Here is a 26,603-nt window from a genome sequence, read left to right as displayed (position 1 = left end):
GCTCGCGGGTCGGAGGGTCGGTCTTGTTCCTCGTGCTTGTTTTTAAAACGCAGGGTGCGCGTATACAGGTGTGTCCAGGGCACACCAGCTGCTCACCCTCGTTACGATGAGGGAGGGCTCATGCACCCCAGCTGCGGGGCTCTGCGTGTTCTGGCTGCTGGGCATCTCTCGCCCACGCTTGGCTTAGAAATTGGCTTTGTTTCAATGTCTTTTGTTACTGTTAAACGCCCACGCTGCTGCTGGGTGCTGTAAAAACTTACAAACTCTGACACTTGGTCAGCTCTCATTAGGTCACGAGCCCGAGGTGTCAGCTCTTTCTGAGGGACTGGATCCAGTGCCACAGGCTGCGGTGGAAACAACACAGCTTCACCCTTGAATGTGAAAACTCGGTATGAACCGGAGCAAGCAAAGCAGATGCTGGATCTCTTTTTCCATCTGAGGGTGAGGGGTTTGTGTTAGCTTGTAGTAAACATCTCAGAGGGATTTATTTCTTGGAATAATTCTTGCCTTTTGTGTGAAAATAACAGCATGTGTGACCAAAAACAAATGAAACCTCTAGTAGCTTCAGCAGCATTAGGTGGTGCGCAAAAAACCCCCATAATTTCTAACATTTCTTACTGTGTTCTACTGATAGCTAAACTGATAAACAGATTATTCTGAACATTCTTCATCCACTTTCTGCCATAATGTTTAAAATAAGTTATTATTAGGTTTCAGAATGCTGAATCAGACATAAACAAACATGTGTCTTCTGTTACATATGTGTCATCAGCTGAGATACATCATTTTCAAATTGCTTTATTAGCAATAAGAATCTATGTGGGTCATCTGTTTCCATAATAAAACAATAAAATGTTACTGATAAAAATGAAAGTTCTCAAAGTAATTTAGATGTACACATTTATGATCTGTGTTACTGGCAGAGGTGAAAGATATATCTTAAGGGGAATTGTTGTGAAATACAGAGACATGGAATTAAAGCACAGCAACTTCCTTATTGAACTGAATTACTTAAGAAAACAAGAAACCTACCCTGTAGGTGTTCTTGCCTTCGTACCACTAGGCTGGTCTTTGGCAATTGGACTTGATGATCTCAAAGGTTTCTTCCAGCCTTGATGACTCTGTGATTTTATATCTAATATTTCTTTTTTTGTCTATTTTTGATGAGAACAAGTTATAACTTGCCCTCATTCTTCATTAAGTCGCTCTGAAGGCCTGTTGCTTTTTTCCCTTCTCCTTTCCACAGATCTCCAGGGTGGTTTTTCCCAGATGGGTTTTTTCGTATAGCAAAGGCTGATGCTGTGAGAGAGTGTTTGTAACACACAGATCCTTCTGCAGGATGGGTGTGTTGGTAACAGAACCAGACACCTCAGTGAAGCCCGTTTGCACAGGTGATTTTTGGGTCCTTGGTTGAGCAACACATTTCCTGGAATTCATTTGAACAACTCCCAGCTGATCATTCTGAAAAACTCAGGGGATGGAAATTGAAACCCCTCAGTAGCAACCCCAAAAAATCATTTGGTGTTGATCAGCATTCATGAATATGAATGTACATTATGTTACAGGGCCTAAGTACCCACTTCTACTGGTCCCTTGAAGCCACCCAAGCATCTTTCTGTGGCTGTGAACTCAGAGCAGGGCCAGCTCTGCCCTAAATAGGAATATTTATGGGGTAAGGCTTCCCTAGAGGTGTCATCTGGAGTGGCAGTTTGGCTTCTTATTTATGTTTCTTTTCTTACCAGTAAGAATACAAAGAATAAAGGTCAGTAGTACACTTGCTGCTTAATTAGACTCTTTCTGAAACTCCATGTTCTAGAAAAGTATTGGGTTAATGACCCCATGAGAACAAATTTAAATAAAGATTGGAGGAATTGAAACAAGATTGACTTCCCCGGGAATTTTGTGAGAACATTCTCTGATCTATTTCTTTTTTTTCCAGTTGAGAAAGCTTTTAAGACGCTTGGAAATGTTTCAATGAATTTAATGGATCACAGCAATCCCAGGTGGAAAAGCAGAATACAGGCATGCTAAAGAGAAGAGAATGGATGATTCTGTGGTAAGTTCCTCTTGTGTATTATTTGTCCAGTGTACCTTGTTCACAACAGCAGCAGCTCTCAGTCTGTGCTGGGCATGGAAGCCAATGCCATATACTGTTTCCCAGGATGCTGGGAAACCGTCTGTCACATTTAGTAACACCATTTCCAGGACACTTTTTCTTTCATATGGTTCCTCTTCCTAATACCACAGCTCAAAAATGGCCCTAAATGTTAAGGAAAGCTCTGAGTGATTGTTTTAATTTTGGGGTGTTCTCACGTTCGACTGCCCTGGTGCTTTGGGCTGTGGCCTGTGCAGCAGGGAGGGAGCTCTGGATCAGTGCAGGAAATCTGCAGACAGGTCCTCTACAGTCATGCCAGGAATGTTGCTTTGGGCAAAATGTAATCTTAAAGTGGTATTAGAACACTTCACTGAAGTCTACAGAATGTGTCAGATACAGAATAAACACGTTTTTACACAATTCAGGAACTGGGAAGTCACTAGCCATTTGGTAAAAGTGATCATCAGCTGTTATACCAACACAGTTTCTGAACACAGAGCAAATTGATTTATTGCCAATTCCCCACTGGCTTTAATCCAAAAGGTTGACAGGAGTATTTTTCATTTGTTTTTTTTTTTTTTTTCTAATCTTGCTGGCCAGAGAAGTTACTTAGGAATAGTTGCTAGAAGTTTTAAGATATGTGGTTTCCTGGCAGGATAAAATATGCCAAAATGTCATAACAGGCTCTACCAACACAAAAGCAGCAGGGAGTCTATAATTTTGTAACGCGTTGGCAAAAAGAGAAAGGTAACAGGCAGGACACAAGTGTGGGACAGCAGAGTCAATCTTGTCCTTTACCCTTTTTCCCTCTCCATCTGTGCCCATCCCAGTGGTGGCTGTTTGGCCCCTCGTCCAGTTTGAGGATACTCCTCTTTCCAGAGGACAGCATTAGCCTTGGAGAGGGGCCCTGGACACAGCCTGGCTGTGACTATTGTGAGGTGGATGTGCCGGGGTATCCCCATTCCAGCTGCAGTGGAGTGAGGGAAGGTGATGCAGATATCCCTGTGAGCAGCTTTAGCACAAAAATTCCTGCAAGAGGCACCACCCCAGCACTTTGTTGACTTCTCTGTGTTGCACCCTGCCTGGTGCTCGACTGTAGCTTTGTCCAGTCCATGGTTTTTCCCATCTCTGTGTGAAATGGGAAGAAGGAGGGAAAGGAGAAAGACAGGAAAAATCAGTATGTCTGTGTCACACTAAAGGAGAAGTTCCTTCTGACCCATCCAGACTACAGGAAGGGCTGGTATTAAATTCGCCATCCAGGAACTGCTGATTACTCTCTGTACTAGTGTGATCTAGTTTTTTCACCCTTGGAGGAGCCTTCCTGGAAGTAAAAATATGTGAGGTCAAGATCGTTCTTTATCTCTGCTCTGCAAATGATTAATCCAGGGATAAAGGTAACACACCCTGGGTCTGAAGACCGTTTCTCTCCATCCTTTTTTTGTGGTGTTATTGCGATCCTCAGCCCCAAAAAAGCATGTTTAAATTTATGGGGGAAGGAGACTGAATGCCTTGGAGCTCATATAGAAATATAGCAACGCGTCCCACGGCAGGTAACAGCGAGGAACTTGGCGTGGTTGTTTTTCTTGTCTCTCTGCGAGCTGTGCGAGCCGGACCTCAGCTCCCCCTTCCCGCTGGTGCAGTTCCGTGCACGGCCCGTTTAGGGGCGAAGCGAAGCGAAGCGAAGCGAAGCAAAGCCGGCGGCCACCGGGAGCTCCCCCGGCATCGGGGCCGGGGCGGGACCGGGGCGCCGGGAGGAGCCGCCGGCGGGGCGGGAGCGGTGCCGATCCCGGGGCACCTGGAGCGGTGCCGATCCCGGGGCACCTGGCGCGGGCAGCCTCTCCCGGAGGGCAGGTAAGAGCTGGGACGGGCGGCTCCGGGGCTCTGCCGTCCTGGAGCGGCTGGGAAGGGCCGGGGGGCGCTGGGTCCGGGCTGGGTCTGCTCCAGAGCGCGGCTGCAGGGTGGTTTCTCCGTTCAGTGAGGTGGAGGAGCCACTCGGGCCCCCGACAGGTGGCTGCGCTTAGCAGGTGGCCGCTGCTGACATAGAGTGATGGAACCGTAAGGACAGGATGGCGGGAGTGTCAGGGATGTACTCGGCTCCTGCTCTCTGAAAGGTGAGCAGCCGCACGGCGCCGTGCCCAGACCCTGGTGTCAGCCCTCTCACCTTTATCGCCCCGTTAGTCACATACCCGCTTCCTCTGCCTTCGGCTGCAAGCGCTGGTCCCATGGGGGATTAGCAGCCACATGCTTCCCTAATGGATTTAGCTACATCGCATTTTAATGAAGCTGCATTTTGTCTGAAAAAAAAAAAAGGATTCAGATTATGTGAAATTATTTGTCCAACGATTTGAAAACTGCATATAAGGATTTTTAAGAATTAGGAGAAACCTGTGACAAAACTGTTTCTCTTTTCTGGTTCTCTCGAGTAATTTTCTAGTCCCTCAGTTTATTTGTCAAAATATTGTGAATGCCTTTTGTTTTCCCTCAAAGTTCTTTTAAATGCTGCCTGTGCAAATAGTAATGAGATGACAATATCCTTAGCAGGAAGTTAAGCCAGAAATTACAAACAGAACAATGCCCTTTTTTAGTCCAACATCACTGTGTATATTTTAAACCCTGTTTATTATATGAAATGATCATATGTATAGTCTTAATTTGCTTTTCCAATTGAACTTGTGAATGAGACTCCTGTAATTGATACTGCTCATTAAAATATAATTTGAAGATTGCATTTAAACTGGATGGGTATCCATTGCAAGTGCAATAAAAAGAGCTTTGTTTTAAGGCAAAACATCAGAACTGTTCTGGTAAGCACTCTCTCATGCCTCTGATAGACCTGTTGTGGTGGACTGCCTTTGCACTGAAAGCAGAAAATTATTCCAACCAGGTACTCAAAAACTGCTTCCTTTTTTTTTTTTTTTAATGTAAGCAGTTATTTCCTTCAAATACAAGTGGCTGGTAATGTTGGTTAATAGACTTAAAAAACTTGTTTTACAAAGCAAGATTTAGTCTTGCTAAATGCAAAGAATGTGACACTGCAGTTTGGAAATTTAGTCACAAGACTGAGTTGCACTGATATGAAATGATTCTTGCTTTAGTCCTTTTTTCCCTGTAATGGTCAGACTATGAACTAGGTAATGTCTTTCAAGTGGTAAAGAAATAATGCAGAGTTTTATTTCTTATTCTTGCTAATCTTGCCGCTCTCTGCCAGGTGTACTCTTCTTGCTCTTCAGTTCCCTATTTCCAATTTTAGTAGTTTATAATTTTCACAGTGAATTAAGTTTGCAACTTGTGGTCAGACTTAAGGGAATAAAAGCAACCATACAGCAAACAAAGAGAAAGTTGGTCTCAAAGGGGTCTCTGGGGAAAGGATTAGATCATGCTAAGCCACTGTCATATGTACTTCAGTCCATAAGAATTGTGATCCCATGGGGCCTTTTGGGTGGAGAAGCAAGGATGTGTGTGGTAGATTAGGGAGAGTACTATGAATTTCACAGAATTAATGAAGTATCTGAACTTTCAGCCACTGCCTTTGAGCAAAAACCCTGAAGTGTGCACCACGCCTTTCCAACACTTTATTGGACACTATAATTTTTAACTGCATATTGTAACATTTTTTTTAATGTTTCAGGGGTATGTTTATAAGTAAGGTGTCTAAACTCAGGTGAAGAAGTAGAATCCTGCTTGGGCCACTGCAAACATGAAGGAGCTGGCAGTCCTTCTCCAAAGGCCTTATTTGAGCAACCACAGGTGACAGGATTTACTTGCAAACAAAGTGAACAGGATGAAAACACTGTATTGGGGGGAAATTACAAGAAGAATGTTAGATGGAAAGAATAAGGCAAACAAGTGACTAGGTGCAAAAACAGTGGATAAAGAGCAAATAAGAAGCAGAGCTTATGATGCTGAAGCAGTAGCTGGAGGCACTGGGAGCAGCCAGGTGAGGGCAGAGACAGTTCCACAGTAGGATGTTCCCTGTGTCAGACAGACACTATCCTGCCTGCCTGGCTGCTCTCTGTGCCACACTCTAACCAAGAAGGGCTGGGGCTACAGGGAGGGTGGTATCTGAATTCTGGTAGGTAGCATTGCACTATAGTACATTAATTTGAGCTCAGGATCCAACGAGCTGTTGGGAGAGACATTCCCCTACAAGGGCAATGCTGTCACTCCCTTCCCGATTTCATTACGTGTTCTTTCCCTATGCACTGGTCAGCAAATGGGTTTTTAGTGCTACTAAGACTGCATGTCATCACTGGGAAGGGCTCTTGTAGCAGAGGCACAGTTTACATTTCTGAAATGGATTAAAGGTCTAAAACAGCAGAGTTGATGTTAATTCCTGTAACTGGCTGTGCTGCCATTAATAAAAACACAGTGGGAGGCCTGTGCAAGGTACAGGTTGAGTACTTTGGCAATAGGCACTAAAGGTGAGTGTCATTTCCTTGTATGATTCACGCTGGTTTCAATTAAATATATCTTTAATATATCAATTAAAGATGAGGTTTCCTCGAGTGTAGTGTTTGATTAGGGTCAATTCACAGGCCCTTTGCAACCTTCTGAGAGGCTTCTGTGGTTTGTTGCAGCAGTGTTGAAACTGTTGGGACTGAGATAGTGGAAGAGCAGTGGTTGGTACTGGAATGTAGTTGCTGATGTAGCATGTAAAACTCTGGCTTGTTTCTCAAACTCACTTTTGGCTTCCAGAAATCAGTATGTCCAGTTGTACCCTATAAAACTAAAATATTTTTACAGAAATAGAGCACATTCAGCCTTCTGAATCAGTTCTTCCATGAGTTCTATTTGCTTCATTCAACATTATTAAGTTATCTATGTTGTAGTTCTGGAATTTACTGTTTCTATTCCTCTTCAAGATGTGTGTAAGCAGGACTTGCTTTATGTAATCCTTTTTACTGAGGGATTACAGGTAAAGAACTTGGAGGTCTAAGTGGCTTTCCCGAAACTTGATGCCAGGACAAAGTGCTATTTTGGCAAGACATTCATGTTTATTTGATTACATTCTAAATGAGGATTAGTGTCCATAGCAGAGAATTACCTGTCCAGGGAGGGATGAAACTAACCTGGAGTATTTTATCAAGGCTGCTGGTCTGTGACGTGAAGGCAATTATTTTTCTGGGAAATGATCCAGAAACTTGAGTGTGCACTGCTTGGAGTTTCCTGTTCTGTATCATTACAGTGTGTGTTGAATGATTTAAGGGGAAAGCACCCACTCTCCACCTAACCTCTAAACTTATTTACATATCAATGATTGTTAAACTCACTGATCTTAAACCCTTCTGTGCTCCGGAGGAGTAACATAAGATTTGTCTTGTTGCTTGCTGAAATCAAAAAATGTAACCCACAAGTGGACAACATGCTGCAAAGGGAAGATTTGTCAAGATCCTGCTTTCTGTCTTTCCCAAATGACCGCTGTTCTCCAGCTATTTTTTTTTTTTCCATTTAGAAAATAACTTTTTAAAGGGAAAACTCAAGCTATATGTCATAGCTTTTCCTGGAGCTATGGTTTACTGCATCCCATCATAGGTCAGAAGGAAGAAAGAGATGGTTTAGTTTGAGCATTACCTGCTTTGGGCTCTTTCCAGTGAACTATGACAGATCAAACCCCAAACTAAACCTGCAGTGTAGGCATTAGATTGGATAAAAAGAGTTTCTCATGATCTTCGGACTTGGGATGGAGGAAGTGAGTGGCCTGATGTGCCACTTGTACACTCTTGGCATCCTACCTGTGCACCCTTGTCGTGCCAGCTGTGCCCCCTGAGCATGTCTGTTCATACACACACCTTCCCCCCAGCCTACAGCACTTATGTACCAGGTATCACAGCAATCTGTGAGTGACTACAGTCAAGAACCATTCCTGTTATCCATGTTCGTGTTCTTGCTCACTCCAAATGCCTCAAAGTTTGAGATCTAATGCTCGTAGGTAGCAAGGGAAAAAACTGGTTTTTTCAGGGATGAAATGCAAAGATTTCAATTTGCCTCTGGGTATGTGGAGAATTTATTTAAAGTCCTTAAAACTTTGTGGGTGGAGAAAAATCAAAGTGGTTTCAGGTGCTGGGTTCAGTGTCAGACTGTACACCTGGCATGTGGTGCGTTTAAGACTCCAACGAAATAAAGTGGATAATGATGAAGTCAACTGGAAGTCTGTCCTGGGCTTTTTTGAGTCTCTTAGCAAGCCTTTCTGGATAAGCCCAGAGGTCTTTCAAGTAAGAGAAAGAAGTGCTGAATGTATTTTTCAGTCAGGCTGATCTGTTTCTGGTTGGTTGATGCTATATCAAGTTGATGGGCATGGTCAGTGCTTTCTGCCAGCTTGCTTCTGGGTAATGCTGAGTCTACACATCCCATACACTTCCATCAAAATATCTGTTCTCCCTACTGCTTGAATGAAGACCAGGCAAGCTGATGAGCTGTTCAGATCAGTGCTCAGCTTTCCAACTGCCTTGCTGGCAGGCTTCCCAGCTTTCTGGGTGTCTGAGTCCAAGAGAGTTGGGTTCCTGGGAAACAAGTTAAAAAACCAGAAAAATGTAATTTTGCACACTCTTCAAAGGGAATTGTCTCAGAGTTTTCTTCCCCTGAGAAAGTAATTTTTTTCCTCTTTAGCTTTTCATTGCAGTTTGAAATGTCAACCACTCTTATAGGGGATGTTTAGTTTTCCAAGCAAGGCTTTGCAGAAGTCCACGATTATCTTTTTTGAGAATCGTTTCCATGCATTAAAATGGAGCATAAGGACACAATGTACAAATGCCTGAAGAGTTTGTATAAAAGTTCAGATATATTCTAAGCAAGTTCTCAAAAGATCACCAAGAGCTAAGTGGTTCCTGTCAAAGAAAGGCTACCTCTCAGGAGATTTAAACTTCTCATGACTTTTATATCAGAGCCTTGGATTCCTTGGGTGTTCATTGGTTTTCTTTGGAGATGGGGAGAGGGGGCTCTGCTAATTACTTTTCTGCATTCCTGAGAATCTCACTCTGTCTCTGTAGGTGTGGAGTTGTCGCCTGAAAAAAACAGAAGTTTCACCTAGGGGAGACTGTGTTTATGGTTTCTTGTTGGCAGTAACCACACCCCATTGTTTACAGAAGGCAGGGGTGATGCACCATGGATTCACAGTGCCCCATGTGCATTTTTACTGAGTGTGCTGAATCCATGGGTGTCACAGCATGATTCATCAGGCTGTAATCAAAATGTAGTCAGTGTTCTGATTAAAATGCAGGACTTTGAATTCAATCCTTGCCAGTCAGTGTGCAGAACCTGGGCAGTGTTTTACAGCTATGTCACACTGCAGGATTTTAGACTGTGTTCCAAGATCTTTAGGCGTGCAAATGACATAATAGTAATTTAAGAGCTTCTTTTGGCAGAACAAGAAGATTTTGACAAGGCTTCAGGAACTAGACACTGTATAATTATCCAGTTTGAAGATACTTTTCATGTGATACTTCCTTTGCTGTAATAAAAATCACAAATAAAATCCACTGCAAATAGAGAAGTTGGTAGAGACTGTACTGTGAAATGAGATTCTGCTCTGTTTTTCTAGGAATGGAGCCGAAATAAAAATAGCTTCTGATGGGTTTTGCCAGATGTGCCCTTTTTCGTTTATTTTTTCCTTCCCTGCTGTGGAATAGCTCTGCCACCTGATGAAACTTGGCATGGTGCCTTTAAGAACTAATGCTAAAAATTGCTTCCTTTTTTATTCTGAGTATCATTTTTGATTAGTTGCAAGAATTGCCTGTTTAATTTGGATTCTGTTTTTCTAATGTAACATTCCCTTCTCACTGGCTTATCTGGGCTTCCATTTGTTAAACTCTGACCAAGTCTGGTTTGTGTAAGACTAAAACGGAGCATTCTGTAAGAAATCCAAAACCAACCTATTTACAGGATGGAGACATTAAATCATTAGAAGAGCCCTCATTAAGAATGAGTCTAAATATTGTCAGCTCTATACATAGCAGTGTTCCAATGGGTCCCTTGTTCACAACTAAGGCTTAGAGATGCACTGCTAGTAAGTAGGAGGGCAGGCTTCTCCTCCTCTTTTGTTTTGGAAATGTAGTAAATTTTTTGGAGAAATTTGTGGGTTTGGCTTTCCCTATTTAAGAAGGAGAGAGAACTTATTTTTTCTTCCTATTGCTTTGACATGCTTCTAAAACCTGGCTGAATTGTCAATGTTGGGGAAAACATCAGTGGCACTCCAGTTCCTTAGTTTTGTAGAGAGCTTATTATAGAGAAATATTCCCATTTTACTTGCAACTTCTGGTGGACTTCAATTTCCTGATGGTAAATAGCATGAAGGTACAAGCACTTCTGATTTATTTTCTTTCATGTTATTTGTTAGTGGGATGGTAGAATCTTCTGAGTTGCTAAAATGGAGTTCCTTCCTTTTAATTTTTTATGTACATGCATCTGTTTTTTAATCAGGTCTGTAATCAGTCTTCTCATTAACATATTAATGAAGCAGTAGAGACAAAAAAGGGGAAGATTTCATCCTCCAAACAAAGGACTTGTCATGTCTTATCATTACAATGAAGGCTTTGAAAATCCAGACTACTACTTCTCAGAGACATTGGAAATTGATAGAAGGTGAGTTTATTTAATTTTGCTGTGTGACTGTGCCATAAGAAATTAAATTACTCATATGCACGAGAAACTTTTCCCCCAGAGTTTTAATTTGTGGATTTATTTTAATCCTTCCTTTATGCTTTCATTCTCAGACACAATTTTTTAAAGCTGTTACCAGGAAGGCAGCATTCAAGGGAAATGGTGTTTTACTTTTTACATGTTGGATGAATTTCAGTAAAATGTATTTATGGCATAGTATCATAGATACTTTTTAGTTCCAGTAATTTTCACAATATACTGTAACCTGGGATATTCTTGTTTTCCAAGCAGTTATTCCTATTTAGGCAGAGTCTAAGCTAACTTCACGTGGAGAAAAGTATTAGCTTTTCTAATTCAGTTGATCACCAAATCAGAACTACAAAATACATCTCAGTATCAGAGTTTGGTTTATAAAGAACTCAAATTTGATGATAATAGGTAGCAAATTATTAAGGATATCTATTGAGTGTTTTTGTGACAGTCAGGGTTTTCTTTTTTATTGCTTACACAGGGGAAGTTCTCAAAACAATCCCTTCTCTCACCAAACCCCTGATGATCCTTCACTTCATGGTTCCTATGGAGAGCGCAGTGGAAGAGAGCAGAACAACCCTGTGGCCATACCAATGGGCTCCATGAGACCTGGCTCTGAATACAGAGAGGATTTACCAAGCAGGAGTCTAAATGGAAATTTCACAGGTATGTAATTTCTCATGTGACCAGCTTACAGAAACACTGGAACAAATAACAGCTTGCTCTGTCCCGAGGGAGTCCTGCAGCTCTGCAAAGCTCAACTCTCTGTGTATTTTTTGCCCTTTTTTAAAATCTCCTTAAAGCAGTTCAGGTGTTATATTAACAGATCCATGGACTGTGTGTTGTATTAACAGATCAGTAAATACTGTCTTGTATTGTTGAGTTCTAGAACGGACACTGGAGTGAGATTTGGGAGTTTTGTTAAGGGAATAGGTTGTTGTGTTTGCAGTAGAGCTGTACTTGATCACAGGGCTGGTGTTCTGTGTCCATAAATAATCCACAGCAGTAAACAAGTTTCTGTGTAATTCTGATTCTCTTCAACAGACAATCTTTCCTTTGAGCCTGAGCCAGACCTGCCATACACCCCAGCTTCTGCCTTCCATCAGCTGGATTATCCCTATACCCACAGAATTTCCAGTGGATCGGAAGGTAAGGGTTGTGTTTAAATAATTGAATGAAGGAAGGTGGAGAGAGCAGCTGCATTTTGGTCCCAGGGAAATGGGAGTCTGGTACATGTAACGTACTCAGCCTGATTGAGTGTGATTCTAAAATAATCCCCCTGAAGTCAGTTGAAAGATTTTTAAAGAAAGGCCCTGTTTCTAGGAAGAAAATCTTCAATAATGAACGTGCACATTTCTCTTTTCCCACATGTATCTGCATGACCAGGAAAGAAGTGAGAGGGGGAGCATCTGTTTGCATGTAGGTAGTGAGTTTGAAGAGTAGTCTTTTAACTTGTTTCTGTGGAAGTGAAATTTGAATTTCTTAAGTCAGTTTGTCAGGACTATCTGGGCTTACTAAAGAATGCATGTTGTTTAGATAGCTTTGTTCGGAGACGGAACAGAAGACCACCTGATGAGGCCTTTCTGACTTCCTCCAGCATGTTTGGAACAGATCCAGTGGGCAGTGAAGGTAGGAGTTCAGATAAGTGGTTCAGGATCTTGTACAAGGATGGAGTGATCGATACTGTTCTTAGTTTATTGCCAGAATTGCCTGCACAGTCTGTCTGTGGTTACGGGGACAACTTGGTTTGTGTTGACACCAGTGATTAATATTTTATGCTCTGCTAACAAGCTCGAATCCCATGACAAATGAAGCGTGGTGCAGTATGAATGTGAATTGTAGCTCTTTATCAGAATTTGTTTGAACAGCTAATTGATTGTTTTCAGCCACTGTGTTTAGAATTAGCATCAAATTTCAACTATGGGAAAACAGCCTTGTTGTCAAGTAATGCAGTTCTGTCTATTGCATAGGTAGTGCTAAATTTGGGGAGTAACATCAACTAAAATTATAGAATAAATAAAACAAAAATTTAGCTTTCAAGTCAATATGTAGCATCATGGAAGTGTAACTATCAAACAGTGATCAAGCAATGGGCCAGAATCTTGAAGTTTGTCAGTGTTTTATTTTCCTTGGTATTGCAGCTCTTTGTATGAACTTTATTGCAGTACTTACTTGCATCTGTATTAGAGTACTGGTGGAGCTGAAGATATTCTGGACAATATTTTTAAGTCTCAGGACTTGCCACACCTTGATAGCAGTGAAAATGGGGATGCTGTTATATTCGTTTCAGGTTGTGTATAAAAATTACTGTGTTAGTATCCCAAAATTTTGTTTTTTCATGGCTTTGATGCAGAGAAAGATTTAATTGGAAGCCTTGCAAATATGTCCACCAGTGAAAGGATTAAGGCAATCCAGAAGATGCCAGGGACCATGAAAAAAAAGAGAGAAATCAGGTAAAAATATGAGTTCATCCATTTAGTTTTACAAACATTATACTTCTAGCAACATCTAGCTCTCAATTATGGGGATTTGCCATCTGCTCAGATTTGGTTTGTCACTTTATGACTAAGAATTTTTTAGTGCACTTTTAAAAAGTTAACATCTCACAAGAGAAATGATTTAAAGATGGAGATGAGAAGAATCTCTGTGGTAATATAATACAGAATATCAAGATCTTGAGATTTGGTTATGAATGGTGACTTCAGATTTCTTTTTGAAGGACACTTGGATGTTGGCCATTGAAAATGGAGAAGAGACTGCATAGTCTCAACCATCCTTTTGTCTCCTCACAAAATATAGTTAAATTTTGTTGCCAATGTTAGTTAGTGGAGGGGTTAAAACATGCTGTCATAGCATGGACAAGAGCCAGGGTATCAGCTGATATAAAAAGAACCAGCAAGAACATCTTCATGTTTTGTTAATTCTGTTCATGTGCACATGAGTGAAACTTCATTTGCAGCATCTTCTTTGGCTTCCTGTTTCAATTACAACTCACACTATAATGCTTGTCACCCCTTGCCCTGCTCTTCCACAGAAATAAAGTTCTTAAAGAAATAACAGAAAAGTCAAGGCACCGTGGCACTCACCTTTCCTGCTGTACACAGTGTCTGCAGGACACAGCAGTGGTAAGTGTCAGAAACTTCTGCCAGTCACAGCAGAGCAAAACACTTTAGCTCCAATGCTACCACTGTCTCCAGAGGAATCTGGGGTCTTGCTACTTACCAAAGAGCCAGCTAATTGCTGCAGTGGTCGTTAGTGCATTATGGGAGCACTTAGGAACCCCAGTTAAACATCTTACGGTGCGTGGAGTGGGGCAGATCTGTTCTTAGCTGTATGAATGAAACTGTAAAAAATGTGAGGCTTTATTATGTGAAATTGCATCCTGTTTGCTTGCTGAGATTCACCTCTCTCCTCTTTTGCACTTCAGTCATTTCGGCGGTTTGGAAACACCATTTCAGAACATTTTCACCTGCTGCGGGTGTGGCACAAGACTCTGAAGATCATTGGTGCTGAGTTTGGAACGAGTGTTCTTTCTTATTTTATTTTCTTGAAGTGGCTGCTAAATTTTAACATCTTCTCATTCCTCATAAACTTCAGCTTCATCGCAGTTCCTCAGTTTCTTGCAGCAGAACCAAATAACCTTTCATTCACGGGTCTGGAGCTGCTCACTGGGGCTGTAAGTGTTCAAATTTTATCTAAATTTAAGTTCTATCACGCTTGTGATTTCACAGTAGACAAGGGGACAGCTCCCACTTCTGTTAATTTGGCTTCAGATGATGATACTTTCCACCACACGGAAGTGGTAGCAAACATTCTGAATAATGTCCTTGTCTTTTCAGGGTTATTTTCAACAAACAGTACTCTACTATGGCTTTTACACCAATGCTACAATCAGTAAAATAAAGAACGGTCCATCTTACAACATGCAGCTGGCCTATATTTTCACTGTTGGAGTACATTTTGTCATCTGTTTTCTTATCTTGTCGTTCAGGTAAACTAACTGTGAATTCTTATTTCCCTTATATTAAGAGGAAAAAACACAAACAACAAAAACCCTCCACCTTGTCAGTAGTTAGCAGTAATAATTACCTGAGTGTGTTTCTGCAAGTCCTCATTTCCAGGTATAAAGTAGAAATTTCTGCTCAAAAGACAGTCTCCAGAAATCAAACCTTTATTAGAGAAATTAAAAATAACTGCAAAATAGTAAGGAACATGCAGAGAATCCCAGTTGAAACCAAAGTAACCCTTTGTAAGCTGTTGCTCCTAATATAGTCCCTTATTGATGATGGCCTTCCAGAGGTAAAGATTGTCAGCAACTACTGGGAGAAGGAAATATGAAAGTTTTTTTCTTACATTATTTTCCACATTGTCTTATGTGACACACTTATGTAGCCTTGGGACAGGATGGGAAAACTGACAAATTTCCCTTATCTCCCCCTTTGCCCTGCAGACTCGATGTGTTTCCCATGATGCATCTCACAAATTCAATTTTCATTGCAGCATGGCAAACTCCTTCACCAGGAACTTTGTTAACCCTCAGGCATACTCTGTGAATGCCAGCAAACTGCTCTGCACTTGGGACTTCAATATAACTAATGAAAAAGCTGTGAAGCTGAAACAAAAGAATCTCAGCACACAAATAAAGGTACGAAACACAGGAGGTACAAAGCTAACCTGCATGAGTCATTCTGCCAGAGACTTATTTGTGTGTGCACTTACAAATCTCTGGCAGAGTGACACAAGCAGGCTAGTCCTGTACCTAAGAGACTTAAGTCTTCCTGACAGTTAAGTTTCATTTGGTTTAAGCTCCTGGAGTTGTCTTAGCTACTTGTTTCCCTTTTCTCTTTAAGCTGCATATAAATATTTGTATCCTTCTGAATGAATCTCTGTGGCTATTAAATATTTGCCAAACAGAACATTTCTGCCGGTTTTTTCCTTCCTGCAATTTAACCATTTTGTAGACAAAAGGAAGGCTGGTAATGTTATCTGTGAGACACAACTTTTAGGGTAGGAACACGAAGCTGTCCAGTAAATGTTCCTAGGATATCACTGTGCCCACCTAGATAAATAATCTTTTTCATTCAGTTTCTCAAGGAGTTACTTGAAACAAGTGTTGCCTTATGGTGTTGGCTAAGAAATTCTTTATTTGGAATTGTTTCCTTGCAGGAACACCTCACTGAAGTAAACAGAGAAGTTGTAAATTTTTCTGTGACACAGAGAATTGTTCGTATTGGTGTTCATCTTCTTTCCTGGTTTGCTTCTCTGGGAACAGCAGTAGCTGCTTGTGCTGGTGTTTACTTCCTCTCCATCAATAACCTCGAGGTAAGGACAGATTTTGCAGTTTTCCACATGTGTATCTTACACTCAGTGCTGTTCACTACAAAGAGAAGCAGAGCTGTTGTTCCTCTCAGTGCAGACACAAATTCTGCTGGACCTAAAACTCTGGTTTACAAAGGCCTTGCACCACTGGGGACTATGGCAAGAGGGTGGGACCTGAGGGGTCTGAGGAAATCTGCCCCCTCTCTCCAGCAGCTGCTTGCCTGGGCCCATGGTTAGCTTAGGGATAGTGCAGCTGGTCACCTGGAAAAAAGTAGCAAGACCTGCCTCTTCTTTCCTAGGAGCTGCATTTGAGCTGGGGCTCCCACCCTCGGCGCCACGTAGTGCGGGAGAAGGGGAGAAGGTCACTGTGCTGCAGGTCATGGGCCCATAAACATACAGGGAATACAAACATACAGGGAGGTGTGGCAGGTGTCTTCCCTGTGGACACACCCTGAGGCAGCATTTTGGTTAAGGCTCTAGGTTGAGGTTGTTTGATTGTGGTTTTTTCCCCCTCTCTAAGCTGTTTGTGAAAGGGCGTAACAATGACCTGGAGAGCCAAGCTGCCATGTTGGTGCTACCTCTGGTTGCAACTCTCCTCAACACATTCACCCCATTCTTCTACTCCTGGCTTGGACGCATGGAGAGGTTCCAGACTCCTGGACAGCAGATATATGTCACTATTGCCAGGTATTTGTTGCTACCACCTCTTAGTGCTTTTTGCCTGAAGTTGTCTGACTCTTTGATGCAAAGCTGTGCCCGGATGGTGTGGTGGGCAGTAGGGAGCTATGGAAGAGAATTTATCTTCTCCAAAGGCTTCTGTGCACTCATCTCTTCATGATTTGTTTGTCTTCCATGAGCCTTCTGGAGTGTTACATCTCTGCATGAGGAATGGTTTCCCTCTCAGGTGCACTGTGACACTGGGCTTAGTTTTGTTTGTAGCATCCCTAGATGGCCCCTGGACTGTTGGCCCCTTCCCAGGAAAGGAAAGGAAGTGGAGAGAGGACTGAGGTCGTTTCACTTAAAAACAGATGCCTGGAATTAACACTGCATAACCCCTGGTGTCCCTCAGACCTTCCTCCCATGGGGAGCCCACACCCCCAGCCTGTTTAGCTTGTGCCAAGGTTGTCATGCCCAGCTCCCCTCCTGCCAGGACAATAGAACAATGGCACACCTGAGCTCCCAGGAGAGTTCCTGTTGGTCCTGGTAGGTTTTAAAATGTAACCAATGGTCATCCTGCCATCATTCCCTCCAGTGAGCTTGTGGACCAGCTGTTGGTGCAGTTACTGTTACTTTTTCTTTATAGAAACATCATCCTGAAAATCTCTATTGTTGGAATACTGTGCTACTACTGGCTTAACATTGTGTCTGCCTCAGAGTCACAGGTAAAGTTTCAAAAATACAAATCTTTGACTTGCAGTGCCAGTTTAGGAACCACCTTGATAAGATATTTGCTTCAGCAAAGAGAAGTACACGTGGTGTCTTGGAAAGCTGAGTTTGCCACCCCAATATTTTTTATTAGCAAATTTGGAGAAATGAACTGTAGGAAAAAATGAATGACCCAGCTCAGGTCTCAGCTGGTTGGCAGTATTGTTCAGTGAGAAGTCAACTGTGATTAGTCAGGCTGTTAGCATATATTTGATCAAGATTTCAGATCTTTGATCAAGTTTCAGCATTTGGGAACAATTTTAGAATTGCATGATTTCTGACTTCTCAGTATGTTTGTTGTTTTTTCTTTTTTTTTTTTTTTTTTCTTCTGCTTCCTAAAGTGCTGGGAAACTCTGGTTGGCCAGGATATCTATCGTCTTGTTCTGGTTGACTTCATATTTTGTTTGCTTGGCTCTTTCTTTGGAGAGTTTTTACGAAGGTGAGTACTGCTTTTCTAATCTTGTTTTTATTCATTACCCAAAGACATGGTCTGTTTTTCTCCAGCGTGAGAAAAGTCCAGCAGAAGCATGGCTGTGGCACCACTGAAGCTCCCTTGATTGTCTCTCTGTGTAGATGCCCTGTACATATTGCAGCTCCTCCTTAGCAGGAGGTCAGTGTGTGTGGCATTCTACTCTCCCAATGTGTCCTTTTTCCCTTTGGAGATGTAAACACTACATGGTACTCTCAGGGATCTCCTGAATGTGGAGTGACAAAGAACCAAGTGTCTCAAGCAGAAAACCATGTTTTCTCCACAGGCACACTGCTGCCTTTCCTTTTTTTGACTCCCTATAGTTTTTTCCCCTCTCAGTTATGTCACTACAGAGTGTCCATAAAATCTGATTTTAGTCAGACTTCTTAGGGGTGTAATTATGACTCAAGTGTAGAGGTCTGCAGCATGGTAAGTGAGAAATATTTTTGACTGAATGTGAATACAAGTCAGCATGTAAGGAAAAAGTCATTTACTTCTGACATCTGCTGTGTGAACCTTTCTATTGCCAAACATTACTTAGGGCTTAGGCAGTAGAGTATTTAAGTGCTTGCCAGCTCTCCAGAGCATTCGGGTTCCTGATCCTATTTACGTAGGAGATCCATTGTTTGCTCTTTGCCCATGGTGTGAACAGGACTGGTTTACAAGGTAAGACTTTGTTTTGTATTAATTTAACAAAAAGTTAACAATGTTGAGAAGGCTTTGAAGACTTTTCCTCCACAGCTCTTGCCAATGTGCTTTAGTCTTCCCGTTCTTGTGTTCAGATAGGAAACCACCTCCCAGCAAAAGGTCACAGGAACAAAACTGCAGTGCCAGCTCTGACAAATGGCCTCCCCTAAGCTGGCCAAAAGCACCTGACTTAGAGCTGTGAAAGGTTAAAAGTACAATTGCTTGTATTTAATTGTATGTGTTCAGAGTAACCTGAAAACCCAGCCCTGAAACACTGTTGATCATGCAGTTGATAAAGTGGTACCAAGGTGTGTATTCAAGGCAAGATGGAATAATTACCAAAATTGTTATTGTTCTTGCTACAACAAGCAGAAACTGAACCTCCCCACCTCAGGAAAAATGAGGTGATAAAAAGGAATTATTGGTCCTCAGTAGGAATCTTCTTAGTACTTGCTTACCTGTGTTTGTCTCAACTACTTGCAACCTCAGTGAGTTTGAAACAGGATATACTTCACATATATCTGAAGAATATCAGACTACAAGACACTTTTTTTTCTGATTGAGGCTGGAAATTCTCAGGACTCAGGACCTGAAAAGCTGTTACAGTTTTGTACCGAGGCAACTTGACATTTCAGCTGCTTAAGCACAAACATACTTGTGCTTAAAGTAAATAAGAAATAGTTACGTTAGTAGAGATATTTACTGATACAGTAACAAACCCTTGTTTGTTGTCTTTTTAGTTGCATGAAAATATCCTAGGTCTTATTTCAACCCTGCTGTGTGTTATGGGAATTCACTTTTGCCAAATTCTGTTTCACTTTTTCTGTGTTGTGTACTGAACGAGCTGTGGCTGCTTTGCATGACGTTAATGCAGCCCCTAAATAATTTGTCACTGATGCTTGTATTCAGGGGGTCTTCTGCAGAGATTTATACAGAGGGCTTTCTCACTTAGCAAATGCTATTGTGCTGTAGCTTTTGGTTTTCCCCCCCAGAATTATTGGAACTACAGTCTGTGTGAGCCTGGGGCAGCCAGAATTTGATATCGGACGAAATGTTTTAGATTTGATCTATGCACAGACCTTGACCTGGTAAGTGTTACATTTACAGGCAAAACTTCATTTGTACTTAGGAATATCATGGAACATTCTTATTCTGACATTTCTGGGTGCTTCCCATCATGGGGGAAAAACAAGATAAGTTCTCGAGAGGTGACCTATTAAGTACCTTTGGGAAGGATTGCAACTTGCCAGTTTTATTTATAATTCTGTGGGTAATAACAATAACTTCAGTCAGTAGTTTATCCAGTGGCCACCTAGTCTGGAAGAAATCCGATAGGTTGCTGCAGGAGTATCCTGGAATTTTGTTTACTTCCCCACTGGAATGATGTTCCTGTTGAAATAGTTTCAGTATTAAACCCTGGAAAAGATGCCTTATTTCTAAGAATGAGTATGTTACTCCAATTATAAGAGAGTTTTGCAAATCTGTGCATAGATATGTATGTTTGAAGTTGCATATTTTCCAAGGTGGACTTACTGTTACAGGATCAAGGTTAACATAGTCACATTTCCAAATAATCCAACACTATCTGTATGTGAAGTTACTGTGATATTTTTTTTTTGCCTTCAGTGCATGGAGAGTTGTGTGGTGAACAGTGAAGATGTAACTTTTTCCTCTATAAATCCCTTCTTGTAGGATCGGTATCCTGTTCTCACCTCTGCTGCCTGGTATCCAGATGATAGCATTTTTTATAGTATTTTGTGTGAAAAAGGTAACAAACTTTGTATGTATTCATAATAAACTTGCACTGTTTGAAATCTGGGCAGAATTTATTGTGTTAAGTGCTGCTTTTGGTTGAGGCTGTGGGGTTTTGCATTTAGGGGAGCAGTTTGGTTGGTTGGGGTTTGGAGGGTGGGATTTGCTTTAAAGGAAGACTAGTTAGATGCATGCCCTTGAGTTACAAATCTGTGAAATCTGAGAGGGGAAAAAGGTGTTGGAAGGGTTATAGGAGGAGTTAAGAGCACAGTTGGAGAGGGGAGAAGATAAAGTAGTAAAATTAAAGGCTGAGGAATTAACAGTGGACAAGTGGATGTGTCAGTATAGACAGCCTGTGGCTGTGACTTTGCCCTCCCATTTTACTCCCCAGCAATGCCCCTCTGCCAAGGTATCTAAGTGTAAGCAGGGTGATTCAGCTAAAGATCATGGTGGAAATTTCTTCTTTTCAGAGTTGCCTCAGTATCATGACGAGGTGATAAGTTGTTTGTTGGATCATTAAGCAGCTTGTAGCATTGAATGTAGAAGGACAAAGCTGTAGGTAGAAAGATGGATTCAAACTCCTCTGAACCAAGGGTTTGCATATGCTGCAAAAGCAAATTCTACCCAACAGAGTCCTGAAGGACCCATCAGAACCTCATTTTGCCACTTGCTATTTAAAGACTATATTCTTGAAGTTTTCTAAAACTACAGAATGTCTATCAAATTAATATAAAAGAAATTCTTGGAAACTTTTGATAGATGCTGTTCCAGAAATTTCAGTGGGATTGACTTAAGCTGAGTTGAAGTGGCAGGTAACACCATTCCAAGAGTACCTTCATCTCTTTAAAGGTCAGTCTGATGAGGAATTGCCAACCCCCTCGCAAAGTCTGGAGAACTGCTCAAATGACAACATCCTTCATGTTCCTGCTGTTTTGCCCTTCCTTCCTTGGAGTCCTGTGTGTCATTGGAGTCACTGTCTGGAGGTATGGAAGATCACTGGTGCTCAAGCCTACTAAATTATGCTGTGTGACCTGATACCAGACAGAGGAACCTGCATTTCTCCACAGGAAAAGCTATATTAATTGCTGATGGAAGGTTTCAGATGTTCAGGAGATGTTCTGTATTCTGAAAACAAGAGATGCTTGGTGAGCTTGGGAGAATGTAGCTGTGTAGCTTGTCCCCTAAGAAAGTGGGATGAGAAACAAAGTTGCATTGAAGTTTTGGGTTCCTATTTAAATGTAGCATCAAACTCCTTCTCTTAAAAGTTTCTGCGACTGACTCTTAGTTCCTGGACTTATGTATGTTGTAGGTCATACTGGGTCTGCAGCAGAGAAACACCTGAAAAAACTCAGTTGAGGTCAACTTCTGGATTTTTTGTGAACTTCAGAGGCTCTTTTTGCAGGCAGTGCTGACCTCTGTAATAATGCATCTCAGTGCTACCAGTATTTTAAAGCTGCTTTGGTTTTGTGCATGTTGCTCTGACCACAGTAAGGAGGGGCAGCCTTTTCCTTGACTTGTCAGCAACATGATTTCAATATTTAGTAAGACAAGTGACTACACATGAAACTAGGTGGGATGAAATCTATCAGAGCAAACATTTCCAGATGGCAAGGGGGAATTTCAGACTGTCTGGAGTAGTTCAGCTTGAAAGCAAAGAACACTTTCTTATTTCAGTCTACCTGATAATGCTAATTCTTGCAATGGGCTGCCTTAGCTCAGCACATTCTGTTGATACTGAAAATCTGCAATGACTCATGGCCCTGAAGGCAAGGTGAAAGGATGGTTCCCTGTGGTGAAACTTGAAAGAAGTCCACTTTTTCAATTTGCTGAAGCTTGTGCTACAGTGGTTGACATGTTACATCGAGGTCAAGATTGTGTTTACAGGGCTTGGCACTGATCCACTGCAGCAACTGCATCATCTCAGGTGGGCATTTAGTGGCTGGAGAGGGACCCAAGTTAAAAATGAAACACAGATCATGGAAGTACCTGAGAGCCTAAGGAGAACAGAGGGCTAGAGCAAACTGATGAGCATCTTGATGTACAAAATCACAGTATTGACTAAGTTCACTGGTTAGCATGTGAAGTTTTTAAGTAGCTGTTTTTTCACACTTCCAGGTTAAAACCTTCAGAAGGATGTGGTCCTTTCAGAGGCTTGTCTTCTATGTATGCTGCAGTGTCTGAGTGGATACACACACTGGAACATTACACTGTCTCAGAATGGGTTGTGTGGATCTACCATAACTTAATTACAAGTGAACTTTTCTTCTTCATCCTCTCTAGCATTGTACTGTAAGTACCTGCTAATGAAAAGCACCAGAAAAGGGCCTGAAGTGGAAAAACCTGGCAATGACATAGCCCTTCTTCATAAAAAAAAAATTGCAAATTGCATTTTAAAGCATCAGAAATAGTTAATGTGTTGGAAAATCATGTATTTGAAGTACATATTGAAGTTGTAAAACCTATTCCTATTATGTGAGAATGCCAAAGCTCCTTACAAACCAGCTCCAAGCTTTGGGTCTTTGTCAAGAGAATGTTTTAAGCAATTTCATGTGTTTGCCATTCCTTGTGTAATTGTGTACATCTACTTTATATATATGTGTGTGTGTGTGTGTGTGTGTGCAGAGATGTGTGTATGTATGTCTTTTAATAGATTAAAATAAACAGGATAATTTTCTGTTTAGACAATGACTGGAAATGCTCATATATTGGACTTTTTTGTTTTGTTTAGAATTATTACTTATCTTTACTGGCAAATAATACAAGGAAGAAAGACCATGACCAAACTCTTACGTAAGCAAATTATTAATGTAAGTCTGACTTTCAGCTGTATCTTTTTTTTATAATTTGGCTTCTTTGTTGATTGTCTCATCCAGCTTTGTGGAGCTGTAACCTGTTTTGGCTATGACTGCAAGGGAGGGTGGGAGCCCTTCCTCATGGGACTTGCAGAGAAATTTAACTCACAACTAGAGTTGTTGCAAAAGAATTGTATCTTCAAATGTGCTGCAGCAGCTCCCTCTGTAGACCGATTATTTTAGGATAAAAGGAGTTATTCTCATCAGTGGTTACTTACAGGCCTTGAGCCTCTCAGGAATGATTAGTCCATTCCAGCTAATGATCTAGTATGTTTTGACCACAGGCAGCAAAAGACAAGATGTTTTTACTTGAAAAACTAAGGAGACTGCAAAGAGCAAACCAAAATCCATCTGCAGTGAGAGGACAAGGCCAGCAGGTCAGTCTGCCTGTTCAGGTGCTGCTGTTTAATTATGTGCTTGGTCTGATTCCACGGGGCTCCTCCAGTCCTGCAAATAGGCTGCCCTGTAAGGATGTGTCTGTATTTAAAATTTCATGCAAACTGATTGATTACTAGTTAACTCCAGACAGCAAAAGGATATTCTGAAAGTTCCCTAACTATTTGTTCCAGGCTGGAATTCAACCTGGGAAGGATATAGAAAAGTCCTTACCCTCACCAGCCACAATTTATGGCTATGAAACTGCAAGAAAACATTCTTAAAGTGTGCACTGATGATCACAAAGGGTTCAGCCACACTTGAACCTTGCCTAGGCTGGGAATGAGGCTGCCTTCCTCCCCTGACTCTGGATTTCCTCAGGGTTTTATAGTTTGTGTTTTTTTCAACTGAGGTAAAACTGAGTGCTTTGATATAACCCCATTTTAAATCCCATATGACATCGATAGACATCTGATTTAAACTTAATTTTATTTTTCAAGGCAGTCCTGCTCCCCGACCAACCAAATTAGTGTAAAAATGTACACATGTAGGTGCTGTCTAGTGTTTTAATTTGTGTTGAGTAAAAAGTCCTTGACCTACATACTAGCAGAGAAAAAGTTTTTGGTAGTTTCCCCTCCTTCCTCCCAAAAAATCAAATCCCCCTGGATGACCGGCCATCATTAAAGTCATAATATAAATAAAAATAAATGAATAAACATGGATAACATGGATAACAGTTGATACTGATCTATTGTTAAATATAAATACATGTGTGACAATATAAGTAAATATTGGCTGTAAAGAGGGGAGCTGAAATTGAAGAGGCATTTTCTGTGTGCTGGGGATTTTCAAACAACCAGTGGCCATGTTCAGTGTCACAAGTGGGACTCCTGAGAGGAGGGTTTGGTAGCCTATGAAGTGTGGATATTCTTGTAGTTGTTAAGATCAGGTTTCAAAAGGAGATGCCAGAATAATCTCATTGTGGATCTAATAGAAAGGCAAACTCCCTCAAACAAGGGTATGAGCACTGTTGACCATAAAGTCACAATTGGAAGCCAGAATACAGACTGGTAATGCCAAATACTCTGTCTTTCAGAGAAGCTCCTCTCCACACCACCCATCCAGGCAACCTGCCCAGCAAGTGCCAGGCTACCCAGCAGAGGCATTTGACAGAAACCAAAACACATCCTACACAGAGGTGAGATGGTCAAAAGAGGGAAACCTGCTAGATTTCCTTATGTAGAATCTGGGTGTGATACAGACAATGGGTGTATGTGGAGCAAAGAGGCCATCCTGTGTGCATGGAAATAACCTTAAAGATTAATTGGAGCAGGTATAAAAGTGTAATCAGAATAGGTGTTGGAACACTCCTAATCACAAACCTGCTTAAGACCTGGAAAGTATGGCTTTGTTACAGGTAACTGGTATATTTTTAAATAGAAGATAACAGGCACATGAGGGAAATCATGACCTAAACCTGCTTGTGAATTTTGTTTTCAGCATCCCTATTCTGCTGGGATCTCGAGTGGCACTGACTTCCCACTAGGTAAGCAACAAAGGTGAAACACAGAAAGCTCTCAGAAGTTCAGCTCAGTAGGAATGTTTGTCGTAGAGACACAGTGTGTAACAGCTGGATGTCAGGGACACAGCTTTTAGCATCTTGTATAGAGAGAAAACAAAAAGATTGGGTTTCTGGGGTGAACATTTTTTATAGGATGTGTTTATTGGTAGCTTGTTCTGGTGTTGATGGTGACCTCTGAAGACTGTATAGCAGAAAGTGGAATTTCCTTGGGCAAAGGAGCCATTTTGTATTATGGGAGCACTCACAGACAAGAGCATTAAATCCCTTCAGAGACAGACTTCACATCTTGGTGTGATCTCAGAAGAGGTTAATAATGATGTAGAGTCCCTAGGATATCATCATGTTCAGAATAAAAAAAAGCTACAGGATCTTGCCTGGTTTGAGCTATTCCCGGTTTACACGATCATGTCACTTCATTCCAAATACTTGGCAGATGAGACCCTTAAATAACACAGGGCTTTTTTAATGGGGGTGGTGGTTACACCATGTCAGCACAGTTAACATTGCCTCTATGGTGACAGATGGGGAGCCAGCCCAGCCCAGCAGCAGTGGCATGTCCAAGGCTGTGGCACTCGCCCTGCGCGCCAGAGAAGCGGCTCAGTGGGACGACGACGATGATGAAGGATATTTTCAACCCTGAGCAGGCACAGTCAGTACCACTGATGGGTGTCCTGCAGAAAGCAACATTCTTTTGCACTAATGACTGAAAGAATCACTCAAACATTTTTTTACCTCTAAATGGGACGAAAAATAGAACAAAATGCATCCCAACTGCAGTTTGTTATGACAGGGAATATCCTGCGTGATGGGTTTGTTTTGCAGCAGTGGTACTCTGGTGACAGTCACCTCGATGCAGTGAGACTCCCTGCACAGCTGGCCACTTGCTGTTGACTGAATATAAGGAAATTTGTGCCTAATTGTAAATAAAAGTTATGGTTTAAAAATATTTTTGTATCAGTTATATCGTTTAAACTGCTTTTATCTGATCTAAACCAAACCTGAAGTATTGGTTAAATAAACATAGAAGGAAATTAAAGTGCACTTGTTTTTAATGACTCAGAGATTGTAATGGCTGGGAAATAATTTGTGTGAACGAGGTTAAACTTCCATTCCATTTTCACTTTTCTGTGCCATTTTTACAGTTTATTACAGTCACTCAAAAGCAGCTTTAATGTTAAAAGCTCCCGGAACTCTGAAGAGTGACTACTTATCAAAATTCTCATCTCTGTAAAACCACTGCTTGTAAACTAAAATTTTTCACATCTTTTCCCATAAAGGATTGATTGGAAGTAACACAATAGAGATTTATTTTTTTACCATGCATGACTGAGACACGATGCAGCTTCTTTTTATTCAGAGCCACAACTTTACCATCATGATAATTTGTTTTGTTTTGTTTAGCCCATTTTCTACTACTGCCTG

The 26,603-nt window shown here is 41.4% G+C and overlaps 1 protein-coding gene across 2 annotated transcripts; it reads left to right on the top strand.

The window, feature by feature from the left end:
* The first annotated feature begins 1,953 nt into the window (after positions 1 to 1,953).
* On the top strand, positions 1,954 to 26,127 carry TMC5 (transmembrane channel like 5). 2 transcript variants are annotated; one of them, XM_051805202.1, is made up of 23 exons: positions 1,954 to 2,056; positions 10,511 to 10,672; positions 11,202 to 11,386; positions 11,765 to 11,869; positions 12,257 to 12,349; positions 13,074 to 13,173; positions 13,755 to 13,845; positions 14,148 to 14,396; positions 14,560 to 14,711; positions 15,221 to 15,365; positions 15,887 to 16,042; positions 16,560 to 16,726; positions 17,343 to 17,421; positions 17,806 to 17,903; positions 19,613 to 19,708; positions 20,313 to 20,388; positions 21,222 to 21,355; positions 22,488 to 22,661; positions 23,101 to 23,179; positions 23,509 to 23,601; positions 24,696 to 24,797; positions 25,100 to 25,145; positions 25,703 to 26,127. In XM_051805202.1, the coding sequence occupies exons 2-23, from the start codon at positions 10,599 to 10,601 to the stop codon at positions 25,819 to 25,821; spliced, it is 2,613 nt and encodes an 870-aa protein (XP_051661162.1). In that variant the 5' UTR covers positions 1,954 to 2,056; positions 10,511 to 10,598; the 3' UTR covers positions 25,822 to 26,127. The 2 variants fall into 2 exon arrangements, with proteins under 2 accessions (XP_051661162.1, XP_051661083.1); XM_051805123.1 differs by lacking the exon at positions 1,954 to 2,056 and adding an exon at positions 3,380 to 3,946.
* Positions 26,128 to 26,603: the final 476 nt, after the last annotated feature.

The sequence above is a fragment of the Manacus candei genome, unplaced genomic scaffold (assembly GCF_025592945.1).
Source record: "Manacus candei isolate 608988 ecotype Guabito, Panama unplaced genomic scaffold, ASM2559294v1 h1tg000002l, whole genome shotgun sequence".
Classification (NCBI taxonomy): domain Eukaryota; kingdom Metazoa; phylum Chordata; class Aves; order Passeriformes; family Pipridae; genus Manacus; species Manacus candei.
Note: the sequence above shows the minus strand (reverse complement) of the source record. Positions and strands in the feature narration are given on the sequence as shown.